Below are 18,407 nucleotides of genomic sequence, written 5' to 3' on the forward strand. Positions count from 1 at the left end.
ATTTAATGTTTTTTTAAACTATTATTAACGCTATGTAATAGTATAATGACTCAATAATTGAAAAAACAAGTTAAAAGGAAAAGGGCTACGAGCCAGAAATTTTATCTGTAAAATTGGTAGATAAGTAAAAAATGTCTTAATAAATTAATTATGAAATTTAATAAAACATGCCGGCTGACAACAACAAACGTTTCGATCGCGATCGGATCATTATCAATGTTTACAAAGTACGTCTAAACGGTAAAAAATATAACATAAAGTCAATCGAAAATTGAAAATATACTTCGCATTGAAAAACTATATAATTATTAAATTTCATAATTAATTTATTTAAGACATTTTTTTACTTATCTATCAATTTTATAGGTAAAATTTCTCGTTCGTAGCTCTTTTTTTCTTTCAACTTATTATTAACACATTGTGATAAATAGAAGTACATTTTTAAAATTTATCTAAAAGAGATAACAAGTTCCGTAATTATTTATGCGTCACATAAGCTTTATGTCTGAGCGTTCAGCGCTTGAAAAACAAGAACTTCTAAAATTCTTGTTTTCACAGAAATATACATATAAATAAGAAATGTACGTCTAATATTAATAAATTACAAAATTATTTTTACTGTCAGATAATAATTAAGAATTTAATACAATCCGCGTATGTAACTATTGCACGATTAAGAAGCACAATTAAAAGATTACCTATATACAAGATTATTAATTAAATATCATGTTAAGATATAAACAAAAATAGGTATCACGCGTAAATATTACGATTCCACGAACGAAAGGATCAGAAATGTATGATCTAAACTGGAGACGGCTCTAATTCCTACAAGCACATGAATCAAACACATGCCAAGTCGTCTGTAGAAATACTAAAGAAGGAGAAGGATAAACAGCACGAGACACAGATTAAGGAAAAGGACCAACTTTGAAGAACGACAGAGAAGTAACGATAAAGTCTCATTGACACGTGTCTCAACTCCTCAGTGGGGTTCTGAAACCTCATATGTTTGTGGAAATATATAGATAAGTATTACAAGCGGCAAATGCACCGCGTGGTGCAATTTTTTCGCCAGAATCAGATAATAAAATATGAAAAGTATTAAAATTAATGAATATTATTTAACTTTTATATTATGTATCTAGACGATATGAGAAGGAAATTACAAAATAGAATACATATAATTAGCCTCCAAAATATAATGTATCTAATGTACAATAATTAACAAAGTAATACAATTTTTGATAATATTATGTATGGATTATATAACTGCAATAAATTAATAAATGTATATAAATTTATATAAACGACGTCTTTAATAAAATTATCTTTTAATAAAATTTATATGTGTATTTCTTTAGAATTCATCTTCCCTATTGCATCTTCGTGTGTGACCTCGCAGCGAGAAACCTACATCAGCTATAAACAGCGTGTATAGGTCAGATCGGTATAATTTCACTGACGCGGGAAGGTGGCATCGTGCGAAAGTGCAAGCCAGCCAACACGATGAAACACCGAACCGGTTTGTACCGAAACAAATTTCGAGAGGCGCTAACGGCAGCGAAAGCCGAACCAATGTCGTTAGACGAAGGACGAAAGTGTGATACACTCCTTTGAAAAATTGCCACTTGAATTATTGATAACGCAGTAAAAATAAAAAAACGAAATCATGGGAGTTATTTCGTGTCAACGAATTGAGTTGAAAATTGAGTATAAATTCACAAAAGAAATATGATTAGACACGAGGAACGTCCTTGACCGAATATGTATGGCGTTTTCACTTATGCATATCATCGAATGTTTTAATATTTTGAGAATAATAAATGTATAAAAATGATTAAAGAACGTTTATGCATTTTCGAACGAGTGATAATAAATTTTCATAAAATAAAAAAAACATATTCTCAATGTATATACGAACACATATCGTCGCTCTCATTGATTCCCTATCGGCATTTATAAGTGAGCACTTCATTGTACAAGCGGTGATACATCAATTAAAATGCATCGGGGACAGCGTGCAATTTACATCGTAGGAGAAAATCTGATTTATTTGAGCTGACACAATTTCTCCTCGCTTTTTCGTGCCGACCAGTTTCGACCACGCTAAGTTGACCTTTGACCGAGTCACTTTAGCCAATCTCTAAAATCAACCGATAGCGATCGCGACAATTTCTCCACTCACGATACAACCAATTTTCCATGTACATGTACATGTATGCGTACAGCAGCTGCGAGATATAATTACGATTACTCGAGCGTCACTTTCTGTTTAACCGCGAGCACACCTGCACGCTGATAGTTTAAACAGCAATATTTCTGCGTGTTCAGTTTCCATAAATATGTTAAATAATTTTTTTTGTACTCTATAATAAAAAAATAAAATTGATTTCCTTCAAAATTTAGTATTTTATTTTATTTTATTTTCAATTCAACAGTATTATTAATTCTATTTTATTCTGTATTTTACAATTATATATATATATATATTAATGTGAAATACAGAATAACATAAAATTAATAAAATTATTGAATTGTATATCAAAGCTAAATAGTTATTTTATTTAACAACTAGCGGCAAAAATAATTATTATTTAATTTACTGTTAGATTGAAAACAAGAGACATAAAAATTCTTTATAGAAATGTGAAAAAATTTTTTTATTATTATAAATACATACCTGTTATTAAATATCTCAACTAGACAGATTGTAACAGTAGTGGAGTTAAAACAAAATGTTATAAATATTCCAAACGTTTTATCATTAATACATGCACGCTTGGAATGCTGTATAATTATCATAATTAATTATATAATCTTCTATTCAATCCTATTCTTGTTAGTAATTTCATTTTATTATTCTTTTACATCACTATCCTGCTCTTTTTTAAAATAATTTTCGCTCACAATTTCTGAATTATTAATTAAAATAACGTATTAAAAATTAAGAATTTCATATGTATTTTTAAAACAACGTGAGAGAGTAGGTTTCGGAAATGTAAATATCAAGTTCACAATTGAAGCGAATCAATGTCGTTTATCATCGAACCCGCATGGATAGGCACTTTAACGCTTGCACTTTACTTACCAACCGACTTTATGTCCCTCATATTACTTAGCTGATTTTTTTTCTCGTGCTTCTTCTTTCGCTGCTTTTTTCCGCGCGTCTCTTCGCGTACGATATAAAAGCAAACTTGTGAGCGAACCAGTGCCACGGTTACAGAACGAATTATTTTTAGCGCTACGGATGCTGTACCGTCGAGAGTGTCGCAAGGACTCCCGTTGTTCCGTGAACATATATGAAAGGCTTGAAAATCAATTCAAGCAAGAATCCTCGCTATTGTATCCTATTACGTGAATGATGCCTTTTACACAACAAGCGTAAGATCGATTCGTAAGAAGCATTTAACTCGATTGACATTTTTCAAGTCATGCAGCATTCATTTTCTTTGCGTTCGATATTTTTATCTTCAGATTTCGCAATATTCAAAGATTACAGCTACAAACAGATATTCCCGAAATGATCTCCATTTCGATATTATCCTGTTACAATTGAATACGTTCAACTCTCTGTTAAAACAATTTTCTTCAATAAGTATATAAAAATTAATGTACCTATCGTAGTATGGAAAATAGAAATATTAGATTAGACAAAAGATTCTTCTATAGATAAAAGAATTAAATAAAAGAAATATAATGCTATAAGAAAATTAATTTTCTGATCGGTACAAGTATAACGTATGATATAAAGAAGTCGAAAGAAAGAATCATATATATTGTGGTTATTTATTCGTTCACAAACTTTTGAGCAATTTGAAGACGGAAGTTCATTACAGTTGGTCCATAATTGGAGTAGAGTTTGTTTTCTTCGAACCATTGCGATATGTCTTGATAAATGAGGTCGAGAAAGAATTCCCATTTCGCGCAACTTTGCCAATTTCCAAAAAGATTGCTTTTCCGATCTCTTGATCGTAGTAATACAGCAAGTATTAGTTATAAAACCCCACACACGAAAATATATTTGCATCGTGACATTACCATATTTATATTTTCCTATAATACGGAAAATACGCAATGAACTTCTTACTTTAATAAAGTTTCGCAGGATGTTCGCTGACATGCTTGATACGGGAAATATCCGAAAAAGAATTGCGGAAGAGTTTATTATTCTTTTTACATGTGGAATTTGATACTTTTATTGTCAGAAAAAAATGGTTACGACATTTGACATTAAACTCATGCGAATAAGATTTCATCATAAAATAGTAACAAAATTTACTATTATATATACATACACGAAAAATATTCTCTATGTTTGGAAGAGAAATTTATATGAATTCAAATTATATTGATACTACATCGAATGTAACTATTAAGATATGCTCATTACAGTTATCATAACCGCAGTTTTATCGACAAGTAATGTTCGATTAGAATATTCTAGCATATAGTTGCCTCAATTGAACAATTACTGCTATCTCTCAATGTGATTCACAAAACAAATAGTATGTTTGAGAAATATATAGGTATATGGTTACCATACTGAGAGTAACGGTTGCATTATTACCAGCTTGTTATAACTAACGTTACCGCCGCGCGAAAACTCGTGAAGACCTGTGAAAATCTTTTCATCGTCAAATCAAGTGTTTTGTGCATATCTTAACTGAGGATAAGATTCCTATCATGGATAAAGCTTGCGAGTTTTATCTTCAAAGCATCTCAATTCCGACTTTCAAAGTAACGTTGAAAAACATTTTTAGATTACAGTTTAGATCGTTTGAGATCGATTATGTAACTTTTTCTTTAGAGTGGAAACGTAAAAAGTGAAAATGTTTATGTATATATGTATTGTACATATAACATATACATACAAAAAATTTTTACTTTTCACGTTTCTGCTTTAGGAAAAAAGTTACGTGATCAATACCTGGTAAAATGTTCGCAATATGCTACCAGAACCGTAACTAGACATAATTAATAATCGTTACAGTTGTAACATCTATATAACAAATGTTATTGTTAAGGATGGAGCAACCATATAAGTCATTTCCATAATACATTCATAATAGTTCTGGTAAACCTTTTGTATTGATAGGCGAAAATTATTACAATTATTTGGTTGTAACTACCGTAACTTCTCCTCCGTCTACAATATTTAAATAATATTATAATATATTATTATATATTATAATATTTATATGTTATAAATTTCATTTTTTATTTTATAAATGCTTAAGTTTAATGTAAATCATAAGCAGAATATTTAAAAGGCAAGAAACATTTTAATCTATATTATATTTTTATATTGTCATGTGTATATAAGATATTGTGAATATTTGATATTGTGTTTGGCGGAAAATAAGAATATATACTTTAGAAAAAAGGGAACTGTAATTATCTAGATATGTTGTTTTTCGCTTCGAACTATAATACTTTCCAGAAATTTTTACGATCCGTCGCGTCGTTGTCATAATGAGATGCTTTGTTACTTTGACTTGGATAAACTTTTTTTCCGAGTCCCTTTCTCAACATGACTTTTGTAGCCACCGGCAAAGTTATCTTTCTCCATTTCGCATTTGATATTTTAATAACGAGAAAAACATTGATCAGATAGCATTAAGTTTTTTAATGATCCAACTTTTTATGAAGAAACAATCACGTATAAGACAAATAAAAAAAATATGAATAAAAACATTATTCAAATGAAACATTCAAATGAAATTATTTACAATGTTTTATTATAAATTTTTAATTCTTTCATTTTTTATTTTTTACTTTTACCTGCGAATTTTTTATTTAATTATGCGAGTATTATTCTTCTAGCATAATTGAGTGTCACTTTTTCTTTTCTTTACTATTATAAACGAATGTAATTTTACACCACAATCTTTTAATTTTTAATTTCAGTATTTGGAGATATAGTATATCTATATATACCTTTGTCCTCATTCCGACTAAAGATTTTTTACTAAAATGTTCGATTAGAAGTCACCTTTGAATTTCAAAGGCGATTTGTAGCCGATATTTTTACATAAAAATCTTTTTTTTTCGCATAACGATACTTATAGTGATACGCGTATTGCACATCCCTAATTTTGTCCAAGATAAAATAATATAACTTTTAATTTTGGAAATGTGTGTGTGTGTGTGTGTGTCTCCCTCTCAGTTTTCTTAGTAGTGTGGGACTATATATTTTTGCTTCGTTGAAGATGACTCATTCAACTGAACGTTGAGCCTTACGAACGATTTATTAAGTAATCATAAATTGTAAAAAAAGAACCAATAAAAGACCGACACCAGACAAACATATACATATATATACAAAATATTCCATTTATCTATGAAATAAATGCTTTTATTTGTACATGTTTATCTATGACACATATAAAACATAAATGACATTTTTGTCACTTCATAATTTACTTCTACAAAGACATTCATTTTTATTAATATAATTTCAAACATATTTTAAAAGTAAACTTGCTCACTACGTATCGCGCTGACTCTTATCAGTCCTTCCACATTATACATTTTTGTAGTTCTTTTAAACTTTGCTATCAACAAATATATTATCTTACATATTATACGATTCTTTATCTCCGACACGAATCTCACGACATTCTAACGGAACACACGCGATACACCGATACATCGTGTAGACGGTTATTGTTAATGGAGGTAAAAATGTGAGCGGAGCGAGGTATTGATCAATATTTCCGGGGCACACTATTGTACGTGCGATTAATAATAGTTATTGGGCGCGAAAGCTTTTCGGACGAGAGAACGTGCACCGTATCGCCAGGAAGATAAATTCCTCGGAGGATATGCGAGCCTTGAAGCGGACGGAATTTCCGCAGTAAGCACATGGACCACTTCTAATGGCTACCCGATGAAATATGCACGGCAAGCTGTGAAGCATAACCATTTTCAAAATCCCCATTCACGCGCGGCGACCCAGATATACACGTGCACGTTATATTAGGTCGGGGAAAAAGTTTCTTCGTATTCAAAAAAAATTTTTCCCAAAAGTTTTTCATTTGTTGCAAAATTTTCGTTACAATTATATTATTCGTTGGAGCAAAGTTTTAGCTTTAAGAATCTGTTTTTTAAATTGCGGTGAGATGATTTTTATCGGAGTTACGAGCAATCAAAGTTAGAATGCTCCTTTACTTAATTCGCGAATAACTCAGTAACAAAAAATCATAGGAACATTTTAAAAAAATGATTTTGTAGGAAAAGCTTCGAACTTTTACGATAGGTAGTCAAAAATTTTTGTAAATTTTTTTTGGACACGTGAGAGACCTTCAAAGTGAAAAGAAAAATTTTCATCTTTTTCAGCTCGCAGTTTTTTTGATGTAAAAATTATCAAACTCACAGAAACTGAAAAAATATAGTAATTTTTCGAAAGTAGAGATTTCAAGCTTTAAAACTCTCTTTTTAAATTGAAATTTCATTTATTTTTGACGAAGATATTGTATATACAATTTCGAATTAAAAAATACGAAGAAACTTTTTCCCCGACCCAATATATACACAACTTCAAGACGACTTGTACGAACATGCTATACGCAAAACGATGCATTATGCTGTCGCATTAGCCTGGCTCTTAGCCATGCCGCATCATAAATGCGCGTTAACAATGCTCGCTAGGTCTCGCTTTGTGATAATGACATCGAAGGTGAAGCATTTATGCATAGTCGGTAATTTTCTAGTTTCGCATGGCACACACTATGTTACACTGTTTATTCCCGTTGCTTGATCCGTTTACCTTGGATTCTGTTCTCCACACTGCACTAAAAGTGCATTCCGAATACTCGATGCCGATGGTTTTAATAAGAGTTTTCCAGCTGAGAAGACAAATGGGGCAATCATCCGGATTATGGTCTTATTTCGAAGAGACGTATATTTTCTCTTTTAAATTAATAACTGTTCTTCATGAACTGGGTCAGGATGTGATCGCAAATTTTTTTGGTAGCCACCGATTTCAAAATTAATCTCTCTTATTAACTTGGATAGTAATTTAAACTATTTCGTAGAATGTAGAAGTTCCGAATTTGCTAATTTAAAAATTTATTATTTGGTACAACTGAATAATTATGTAATTTTAATAACCAACGATTTCTCTGAAATGTACATTAATATATTATGATACTGGAAAATGGAGGGCGTAACATCGAGAAGCAACGACGAAGTTAAAGTTGGTATTGAAACTTGTATCAATGAAATCATGCCCGCATTTCCTCTGGCTGCTCGCCAAGAACTGATCCTCTTGCAAACAGAAGTTATACATGAAACATAACGCGCCGAAGAAGTTAGCCACGCGACTTGTTTCCAATATGAAATAAATAAGATTATGCTGCAGATAAATCGTTAAAGCAATTTTACTAATGACACACATTTTTAAATAAATGCAACTTGCAGTCTTTAAACTAATTCAATGATGACGAAAGTTAAACGATGTAGTAATACAATCTTAAAACGTGTCTAACAAAAAATTCAATTCAATCTATAGGAGAATAATGGAGAAAGGAAAAAAAGCAGGAAGTTAAGTTTTTTGCATGAAGAGACGAAAAAAATAACACTGTTCAATGAAAATAACAGCGAGAAAGCGACACAGCTTTCAAAGAAGCCAAAGAGAAAGAGCACCTGCTAGATTTACTTGGTTTCCAATAAGATTGTTCTTCCGGTTCCGGAACATGTGATTGAAACTACAACGTTGCATGTTCTCATCTCCCGAATCGGAAACAATTCATGTCACATAACATTTAATTTTGATAGTTAATTTTTATGTTCATCATTACAATAATAAATTACTACAAGAGAGATCAATATATAATCTTGCTGTATTAAAACCAGTTGCATTTGCAGTGTATAATTACAGAAGCTTTTATTAATTGTAAATAATATTTTTTATAAATTGTACTAGTCGCAGTCAGATTAAATAAACGTGGCGAATGAAAAATTCAAACATTGAAATCAACTAACATATTAATAATCATCATGATAAGCAAGGAACTTGTTTCATTAATTATTTTTATAAGATGATAAATGCTCTGTTAATAAATTTCTTGAGTCATGATCGAACCTACAGCCTTCTACACTGCTGCGTCCGATGGAAATTTCCTGCCTTTCAGATTCTTCTTCAGTATTTAGTCCAATTCTGTAAATCTTAGCGACAGTTAGGTATCATTATTAGTGACGCTGTATAACAGCTTTTTTTATATGTATAATCTGCGCAAGAATATAATGACAATATACCGATATTGTTGCTAAAAGTTATCCAGAATCGGAGTACAGGTCTCTAAAGATGTAGAAATCTCTAAAGATGTCTCTAAAGATGTACGGCGACACAGTTTCAGAAGGAAATACTGAAGCAGCCGATCTATAGTCCAGACTTGTCGCCATGCGATTTCTATATCTTTGCAGACCTGAAGAGGAATCTATGCAACAGTGCAGAAGAGTGTTTGTTCTATCCGAAGGAATTTTATGAACAAGAAAGATATCTGTTGTTTGGTTTCACAATGGAAGAAGAGCCAACCATGATGATTATTAATATATTAGTTATTTTCGATGTCTGAATTTTTCGTCCGCTACGTTTCATTTGACTATCCCTAATAAATAAAAATTATAATTTCTTCTCTCTCTCTCTCTCTCTCTCTCTCTCTCTCTCTCTCTCTCTCTCTTTCTAAAAACAATTTTCTAATATTCTATAAAACGTTAGACCTTAAAATACCCACTAAAGTGTTAGATATTGGGATAAAAAATTTCTAAAATCAATCATGAAAGAATCAGCAGAAGATTATAATTATAAAAAAATGAAGGAATAATCTCGTGTAGAGGAAGAAAATTAACCTGGAACAGAAGGACATATGACGCGCATACAAACGTCGAAGGACAAGATGCACCTCCGCTACCTGAAAGGAAGACAACGAGAAAGAAACGACGAAAGAACTCGTGTGTTGTGTATTCGTTGCATGTCCGAGGCTCATGCGTGTCAGCGCGTACGTAACACACGGAGTGACCGGAAACGCACACGGACGGTGTTCGTCGAGTTAAGCTATAAGCAAGCTGCGTATACTTACATGAGTGGTAGTCGCATATACGGCAATTTGAATAATTAACGGTTACGGGGTGTCCCAGTGCACAAGAGATATATCTCCCTGTAATGCGTTTGCCAATCGACGGACCGAGAAATAAGGGTCACTCGGTTATATCGAGTCGATAAAAACAAAAGTGACTGGTAAATTACATCAAGAGAATAAAAAATGCACTGGCCTTTTTAACGATGACGCCGTGGACCGAGTCGACCTCGGGAATAGAAAAATTCTTTTCAAATTAATGATTTTTCACGAACTGCAATTGGTAGTGCACAATGTGCACATTTTTATGGCTTTGTTATGTAAAATGTGATATGTTACGTTCGTGGATAATGTGCAAAATGGGTCGCATTCTCGAAGATTCATTGTTTTAGTAAAGTATCTAAACATTTATATGTAGATACATGCTGTTCTGAAAATAATTTTATTGGATGATCAAAATAATTAATGTAAGAACTCAAGCAAAATAATGCTGCAAAAAATTCTCACCTCAATTTAAATGTGCATAATTAGTTTGATAGACAAATAAAATTATTTTCAGATCATATGTAATTAAATATTTTAATACTTCAGTAAAATCATTCTTTCCGTGTTACCTTTGGAAGTCATTAGATTTTTAATTAATTTAATCAATTTAATGCTTGAAATTACGTTAAATTAATGCAGTGCGAATTAACGATTAAGTTGATTAATCATGCATGAAAAATTAAGCATTAAAATTAAATTAATTAAATTCTTGCTGCTACATTTTCGTTAACAAATGAGAAGGCTAATAAATCGATTTCAATATTCATCTATGCTAATTTTTCAACAAAATCACTGGATTATATTTACGCTCGATTCTTTCGCTCTTAATGATGCAAACACCGCAAGATTCTGCCTTTCGAAGCAGCGAACAATCATAAATACACATTGAATCGCTCCGGCATATTGAATGCTTCTGATCTTTCCACGATTGTCGACGAATACGGCGGCGTTATTTCTCGGGGAACAATCGTGTTTGTAATTAACATTCCCAGGAAACAACCTGGTAGCACGTTTGATTGTAAAATTGATATTAGCGACTAATTAACTTGGCAGACTGATTAACTAGGTTTTACCTGCATCGTCAACCTGTTGGATTACTATTTGCGGTGGAAAACCTCTTGGCAAAGACTGGGACTTCAACTCACCTGTAACAAAAAAGAATAGAAGATATTATCAAAAAGGTTAATGTTACGATGATTAATGATTGTTTACAGCACAGTCTAAAACAAAATGGAATGTATTAGGTGTTGGAATTAATTCGTAGCATTTTTTAAATGAAAGAATGTTATTTATTTCACATGAGCATTAAAAAATACATTAATGAAAGTACTTCCCATCACTTTCTACTACTTTTGACCATCTTTCGGGCAGTGAATGAATACCGCGTCGGAAGAACTGTTCATCTTTAGATGAAATCCAGGAATCGAACCATTTTGTACAATCTTCGTAAGATGTGAACTTCTGCTCGCTCAAGCTATGAGCTAATGATCGAAACAAGTGGTAGTCGCTAGGTGCAATATCAGGAGAATACGGCGGGAGAGGTAGCACTTCCCATTTAAGTGTTTCCAGGTATGTTTTTACCGGTTTTGCAACGTGTGGGCGAGCATTGTCGTGCAGCAAGATGACTTTATCGTGTCTTTCGAAGTATTCCGACCGTTTTTGCTTCAATGCACGGCTCAAGCGCATCAGTTGCCGTCGATAGAGATCTCCAGTAACGGTTTCATGCGGTTTTAGCAGTTCGTAGTATATGACACCCTTCTGATCCCACCAAATACAGAGCAGGAGCTTTGAGCCATGGATATTGGGCTTTGCCACTGATGTTGATGGTTCGCCGGGCTTAACCCATGACTTTCTGCGCTTTGGATTGTCATAATGGATCCACTTTTCGTCACCGGTAACAATCCGATGCAAAAAACCTTTTCTTTTCTGCCGTTGAAGCAGCAGTTCGCACGTGAGAAAACGTCTCTCAATATCCCTTGGTTTCAATTCATATGGGACCCAATGTCCTTCCTTCTGGATCATGCCCAAACTTTTAAGACGTTTTCCTATTGTTGAGAAGTCAACTTCCAATGACGTAGATAATTCTTTAAGTGTTTGACATGAGTTTTCATTGAGCAGTGCCTGCAAATCGTTATCTTCAAATTTTTTCGGCTGACCAGGTCGCTCCTTGTCATCCAAGTCGAAATCACCAGCTTTAAAACGTGCAAACCACTTCCTACACGTTTGCTCAGCCAGAGCATGTTCACTATACACATCCACTAAAATACGATGAGCTTCAGCTGCACTTTTGTTCATATTAAAGTAATGAAGCAAAACTCCCCGCAAAAACACTTTATCTGGTACAAATTTTGACATATTCAATGAATTATACAGTATTGTTATTTATGATTTCAAGAAAGGTTATGTACGGCAAATGACGTCCTATGATAGATGTTTACAATGTATACAGAACTATAGGTAACAACGAAATAGTGTACTGCTTGTGCCATCTCTTGTAAAACGCTACGAATTAATTCCAACACCTAATAATTGAAACAATTACGCCATCATATTTCGTAATTATATTTTTAAATACAAGATTTTCTTCCCCAAATATTACAAATTATTACACAGATCCATATGAGAATAAAACTTTGAGAAATAATATTTATTGATCTAGAACGATATTTCGTCTTATTGCGAATGATCTATTTGTTAAATCGCTGAATCAAGGAAAGCAAACTTGACCCTCTTGTTTACCAGCCTAGCAGAACACTCGTATTTATCATTCTTCGGAATGTCACAACGGATTATCTCCAATCGCGTAGGTGGAGATAAGCAGGGTTAGAACTTCCCTCGTTCGTATATCCTGAATCACTCCACATAAAAATTAATGAAGGCGTTTTCATTGAATTTGGTCCGGGTCAAACACCGCGACGCATGATCGGACTGGCTGAGCCTAATCCGGTCAATTAAACCAATTTCGAGGACCCTTCGGTCTGTCGGAAATCACTATCGGTCATTTTCTCGCGCGTCCTTTCGCAAGGCAGAAACATACGCACGTTATACATATCTATTTGTTCGGATCGCGAAGCACGATCGTGAGCATACGTGCGCAACGACGTATTCGTGCGAACGTTTACACGGAACGTATACGTGCGGAATTACATGAACCAATTAAAACCACCACCATGTTGATCTGCCGGGTCAATTCCGCGTTCGTTTGCAACACATCACGCATCTCGCTAACAAAGGTTGCCTTGTAGTAGAGATAACAAACCGTAACTATATATGTATTTATATATATATATATATATATATATATATATATATATATATAGGATCGAGAAAGTTTTTCCATATTTAAAAAAATCTTTTTGTAAAAGTTTTTCATTTGTTATGAAATTGTCGTTACAATTATATCATTCGTTAAAGTAAAGTTTCAGTTTTAAGAATCTGTTTTTTAAATTACGATATGATGATTTTTATCGGAGTTATGAGCAATCAAAGTCAGAATGCTCCTTTAACTTAACTCGCGAATAACTCAGGAACAAAAAAGTCATAGGAACATTCTTAGAAAATGATTTTGTAGGGAAAGTTTCAAGCTTTCACGATAGGTAATCGAAAATTTTCGTAAATTTTTTTTGGGCGCGTGAGAGACTCCCAAAGTGAAAAGAAAATTTTTCATCTTTTTTAGCTCGTAGTTTTTTAAATGTAAAAATTACCAAACTCATAGAAACTCAAAAAAATATAGCAATCTTTCGAAAGTAGAGATTTCAAGTTTTAAAACTTTCTTTTTAAATTTAAATTTCATTCATTTTTGACGAAAATATTTTATATACAATTTTGAATTAAAAAATACGAAGAAACTTTTTTCCCCAGTCCAATATATATATATATATATATAGCAAAATAGTCGGATAATATCAGACAAGGATTCTATAAAATTTTAGACGTGTGTGGCAATATTTATCAAGCTACTAACAAATTTACTTACACATAAGAGCCGGAACCTTTCCAGAAAAAGGAAGCAATGTTATTTGTAAGCTATTGTGCATTTTTTTTTAAATACGTGCGATTGAAAGGATGTTTTAGTATAAAAGAATATAATGACATTTAATTGTTATCATTCAAAAAAATAAAATTTTGGAAAAATCTAAGATATCTGATTATTTTTCTACATTACGTTTTCTTTTTGCAAATACATGAAATTCAGTATATTATAAATACGCTCGTGGCTATATTTTCTATGATAAATATGACTTTTCATAATTACTCAACAACACCTATCAATTAATTTAGCAACATAGAGATACAGGTCGAGGTACATTGCGAATTATTTTAACATAATAATGCGCGAATAAAACCAGCCAAATCATTACCGCCTATTTTGCATTACTATTTGTTTCTCTTATTATTGTCGTATCATTTATCTCTCTCTCTTTTCTCTTATTCTCTCTGTAATTATATTTACTCCGTGTTGCACTCTTTTATCAATGAAATTAATTTCGGTATATAATTTACTATTTATTAAAATTTAAATAACAAAATTACATTTCGAATAAGTTAGTTTTAGCTCTGCTAAAAGAACGCATCGTCTAGTTCCTATACAAAATTTAACGTTGTGGCGATAAATAAGGTCGCCGGTAATTAAGTCACCTTTGACTTTTGCTCATTGCACGCGTAAGCTGGCAATTCAGCTCGCGTGAGGTTACTTTTCATTACTGCTCTGGTGAGTAATTCGTCAATTGACCAGTTATTTTATGATTGTAAAATATCTGCTCGTAAAAAATCAACATTTAATATTAGCCTATTATTTTCTAAAGACAAAAAAGAAATGTTTATTAAAGTCTTAAAGTACTAAGTCCTAAAGTACTATAAATGCGTTTAAGCATCAACGTATGTTTTTCGTTGCTCGTGAATTTATGTTCACATGTACAGTCTAATAAGATTCTTGTTGTTTATGCTCACAAAATTGTGGAAAAAGACATTTTATGGTAAATTTATCTTGAATTAAATTTTAATCTGTACATAAATCAGTTATCTGTATTATCTGTACATTTACATGTAATATAATAGTTGTTACTAATAACAAATTTAACTATAATCTAAACATATCAAAATCAAATGATATGTAAATGTACTAAAGTGACTAAACCACAAAATTTGATCCTTTTAATGTTGTCAAAATTGCTATACATATAATAATAAAAAATTGCTATATTATTTATTCAATATGAATTACAAAAATGATTTAATCAATTTAAATCATAATAAAATGCGAATGTTAAAAATACCAAAAGTAATATATTTTAATTCTTCGTTCAAGTTGCACAAGGATCTTCGCAAAAGCGAATTTCGCATGTTAGAAGGCGTGTCCCCACTCTTGTCATTATGTTACTTGGATAACTATAACCGTTACGGACTGTTAATCTACGTTTCAGTGCGTCGCACGTTCTATGTTATCTGGAATCTTCTGAAATCGGTAACGTTTCTCACATTGCGCAACGATTAGAATACGGTGAGAAAAGCGGATGAGGGCTCGAAATAAAAGAGATCGAGTAAAAAAGATCGCAAAATCGTCCGTTTCTTACGAAATCCACTGCTTTTTTTATGCCCATTGCGTCACTCTGTTCATATTTAATCAACGTTAATATTTAATCAACTCTCTCGAGAGCAAAAAAATTACCGTCTGCTTTTATATTCCGTCTGCTTTTATACTCTTCCACGAAATCGCCTTTGTCGTTGGCACAAATGAAATTAATTGCCATAGGGCGAAATCAGGTCGTAGTGCGTAATGAGATGATCTATTTTACTTCGCTAAGTGGCGTATAATGTCATTAATTTTATACATCACGGTACATACAATTGAGTTTAGTTTCGACATAAAACGGAATTTTACACGAACCCTTTGTTCGACAGATATTAACAGATATTATATTTGTTATAATTAAAAAGAGCCACGTATAACAAAAATTATTTGCATTAAGAATATAAGTGTAAAAATGAATTAGTATTAAATTATTTAGAATAAAATATTCCGAACTAATCATATGAAAAAAAAAATAGTATTAATTAAATTGACTGAAACTGATCTTTTGGAGATTATGAGATGCTGATCAAGTTAGGCAAAAAAATGGACTCTATTTAAAAGTTGCTATTTTTAATCTAATCAGACTAAAAAATATCTTTACTTATCAAATTATTCATTTTTTTATAATCGTTTCTTAATATTATACTTTTATACAGAATCTTGAAATGAATCAAATAATGTATGTAAAAAAAATATATAGTGGTTTTTAAAAAAATTATGCAATATGCATATTTGCGAACTATACGCTGTACAAAATAAAATGTTAATTTCAACTTAAAGACGTATAATGGACTTTCCGAGCATGCAAAAATATTAAAATTGGCAAAAAAAATTAATTTTCACATTTTTGCGTGTCTCAGGAAGTCCACTATACGTCTTGAAATTAAAATTAATATTTCATTTTTTTAAACGGTGTACTTTTTTTTAAACAACGATGTATTTTTCTTTACATCAGTTAATTTATCTCATTATTCTGTGCATAAAAATATTTAGGTATAGATATAAAAAAATGAATAGTTTAGATATTTACTTGTCAGTCCAATTAAACTCAAAATAAGCAACTTTCAAACAGATTAAAATCTACCTATTTTTTTTTACAATCATCTATGAAAATTTTTGATCAGCACACACATTTCATAATCTATAAAATATTACAATTTTAGCTAACTGAAACCACTGTTTAACCACATATAATTAGTGCCTACGCTACATTACTTTATTTAGCATCAATCGCGATTTAATCAATTCATCATTAATCTTTTATCTACATCTGCAAACTAATCTTTATTCATAAATTATAGCCTATTAATAACTCGCTAATTTAATAGTACTGATCAAAATTAATTGCAATCTCATTGATTTGCTTTACTTTGATCTTTATACAATAAAATGTATTCACGGCGAATATTTTCAATATTCAATCCTCATCCAATTGTAATACATCACAAAATGGTCGCTTAATAAATTTTCATTCATTTACTATTTAATGCTTATGCATTTAACGTATATATTAAGAAGGTGACGAATGAGAGAAACTATTCAAAAGATATTTAGGATGTTTTTCCGTTGTAATTGCACACCGGTGGTCTTTTTCTGGTTGAGAAACCGGGACGCATTTTTCCTCCCGCTTCGTGAATTGAATCTGCTCGAGTTTCTTGGTCATTGTTTCGCGTTCTCGGCTGCATTTCGAACTGCAGCTTCACCGCCTCTTTTGCGTAATCCGGTGAAAGCCGCATTCATTGCGCGCCTCTGCCAATTTCCACGCGCTCGGTCTACTTCCGTCGTCCTAATCTGCGTGAGATCTTGAAGAAATCTCGTATGCTTAGCAAGCTTATAAGGATCTGCAAACTGCGAGAAAAATTATTGCAACGGCATAAGATAAGTAATGTATTTCGCAGATTACGCTCCATGTTTTCAATTGTGTTTCGTATAAATTTCGCAATTTAATCACAGCTTTTCACTTTCACAAAGAAAACTCTGATGTGCAAATCAAGAAAATTGAACTGTTTAACTTGATATGCACGAAAGATAAAAAGGAAAAAATTGAATATGGCTATCAATTAACCAGTAATTTCATTCTCCTCTATTATGCATAGTTAATTCTTTCTCATTCGATTTCATCAATTATTCTGTTCTATTACTTTCATTTGTTGTTTTAAATTACTGTTCAACGTATGTCTTCTACTTTTACACGCATCATCTCGCAGTCAATTAAAACTTTATGTTTCGAAATCAATAATCTGTATTTCAATCTGGTATAATTTTAAATATCACATTGTTCACACAGTAAATAAGTGAGCCACATTCATTCCATCTGCGATTTCTCATTTCAGTTTCACGGATCATCCGCGAATGTGGGTCATAGTTTGCGCGCATGAATGCCGCAATACTGCATCAAAAACTCTCTTCGCCAACGACCTGAAATTCCGATCATTTCGTGTAACTGCGACCATAGATCGTTGAATATTGCGGGTTTCGTTTGAGCAGCAGTTTCCGTCTCACTCGACCGACGAAACGCGTAAAAATATCGCTGGCTCGATTCCAGGCGGCCGATCTTCTCGCGTAAACACTGGGAAATTGTTCCACCATCTTTCGGCATAATCGTAACGAGAAAAGCAATTTCTTTTTAATAAATAAAACAGATAAAAAAGCGAAACTAATTGGATACGATAATTCGAGATCAGAAAGTAGGCTGGTGTGATGTGTAG

General features: G+C 32.1%; 1 protein-coding gene across 1 annotated transcript in view; it reads right to left on the bottom strand.

The window, feature by feature from the left end:
- Window positions 1-5,842: 5,842 nt before the first annotated feature.
- The window catches only part of LOC105144987 (uncharacterized), a 112,322-nt gene continuing 99,757 nt past the window's right edge, over window positions 5,843-18,407 (bottom strand). Inside the window, exon 6 of the mRNA XM_087404134.1 lies at window positions 5,843-11,272. Within this exon, the coding sequence (XP_087260260.1) occupies window positions 11,190-11,272 (83 nt within the window). The 3' untranslated portion in view covers window positions 5,843-11,189. The remainder of the gene's footprint in view (window positions 11,273-18,407) is intronic.

Source organism: Acromyrmex echinatior, chromosome 3, assembly GCF_024713525.1.
Source record: "Acromyrmex echinatior isolate Ae372 chromosome 3, ASM2471352v2, whole genome shotgun sequence".
NCBI lineage: Eukaryota > Metazoa > Arthropoda > Insecta > Hymenoptera > Formicidae > Acromyrmex > Acromyrmex echinatior.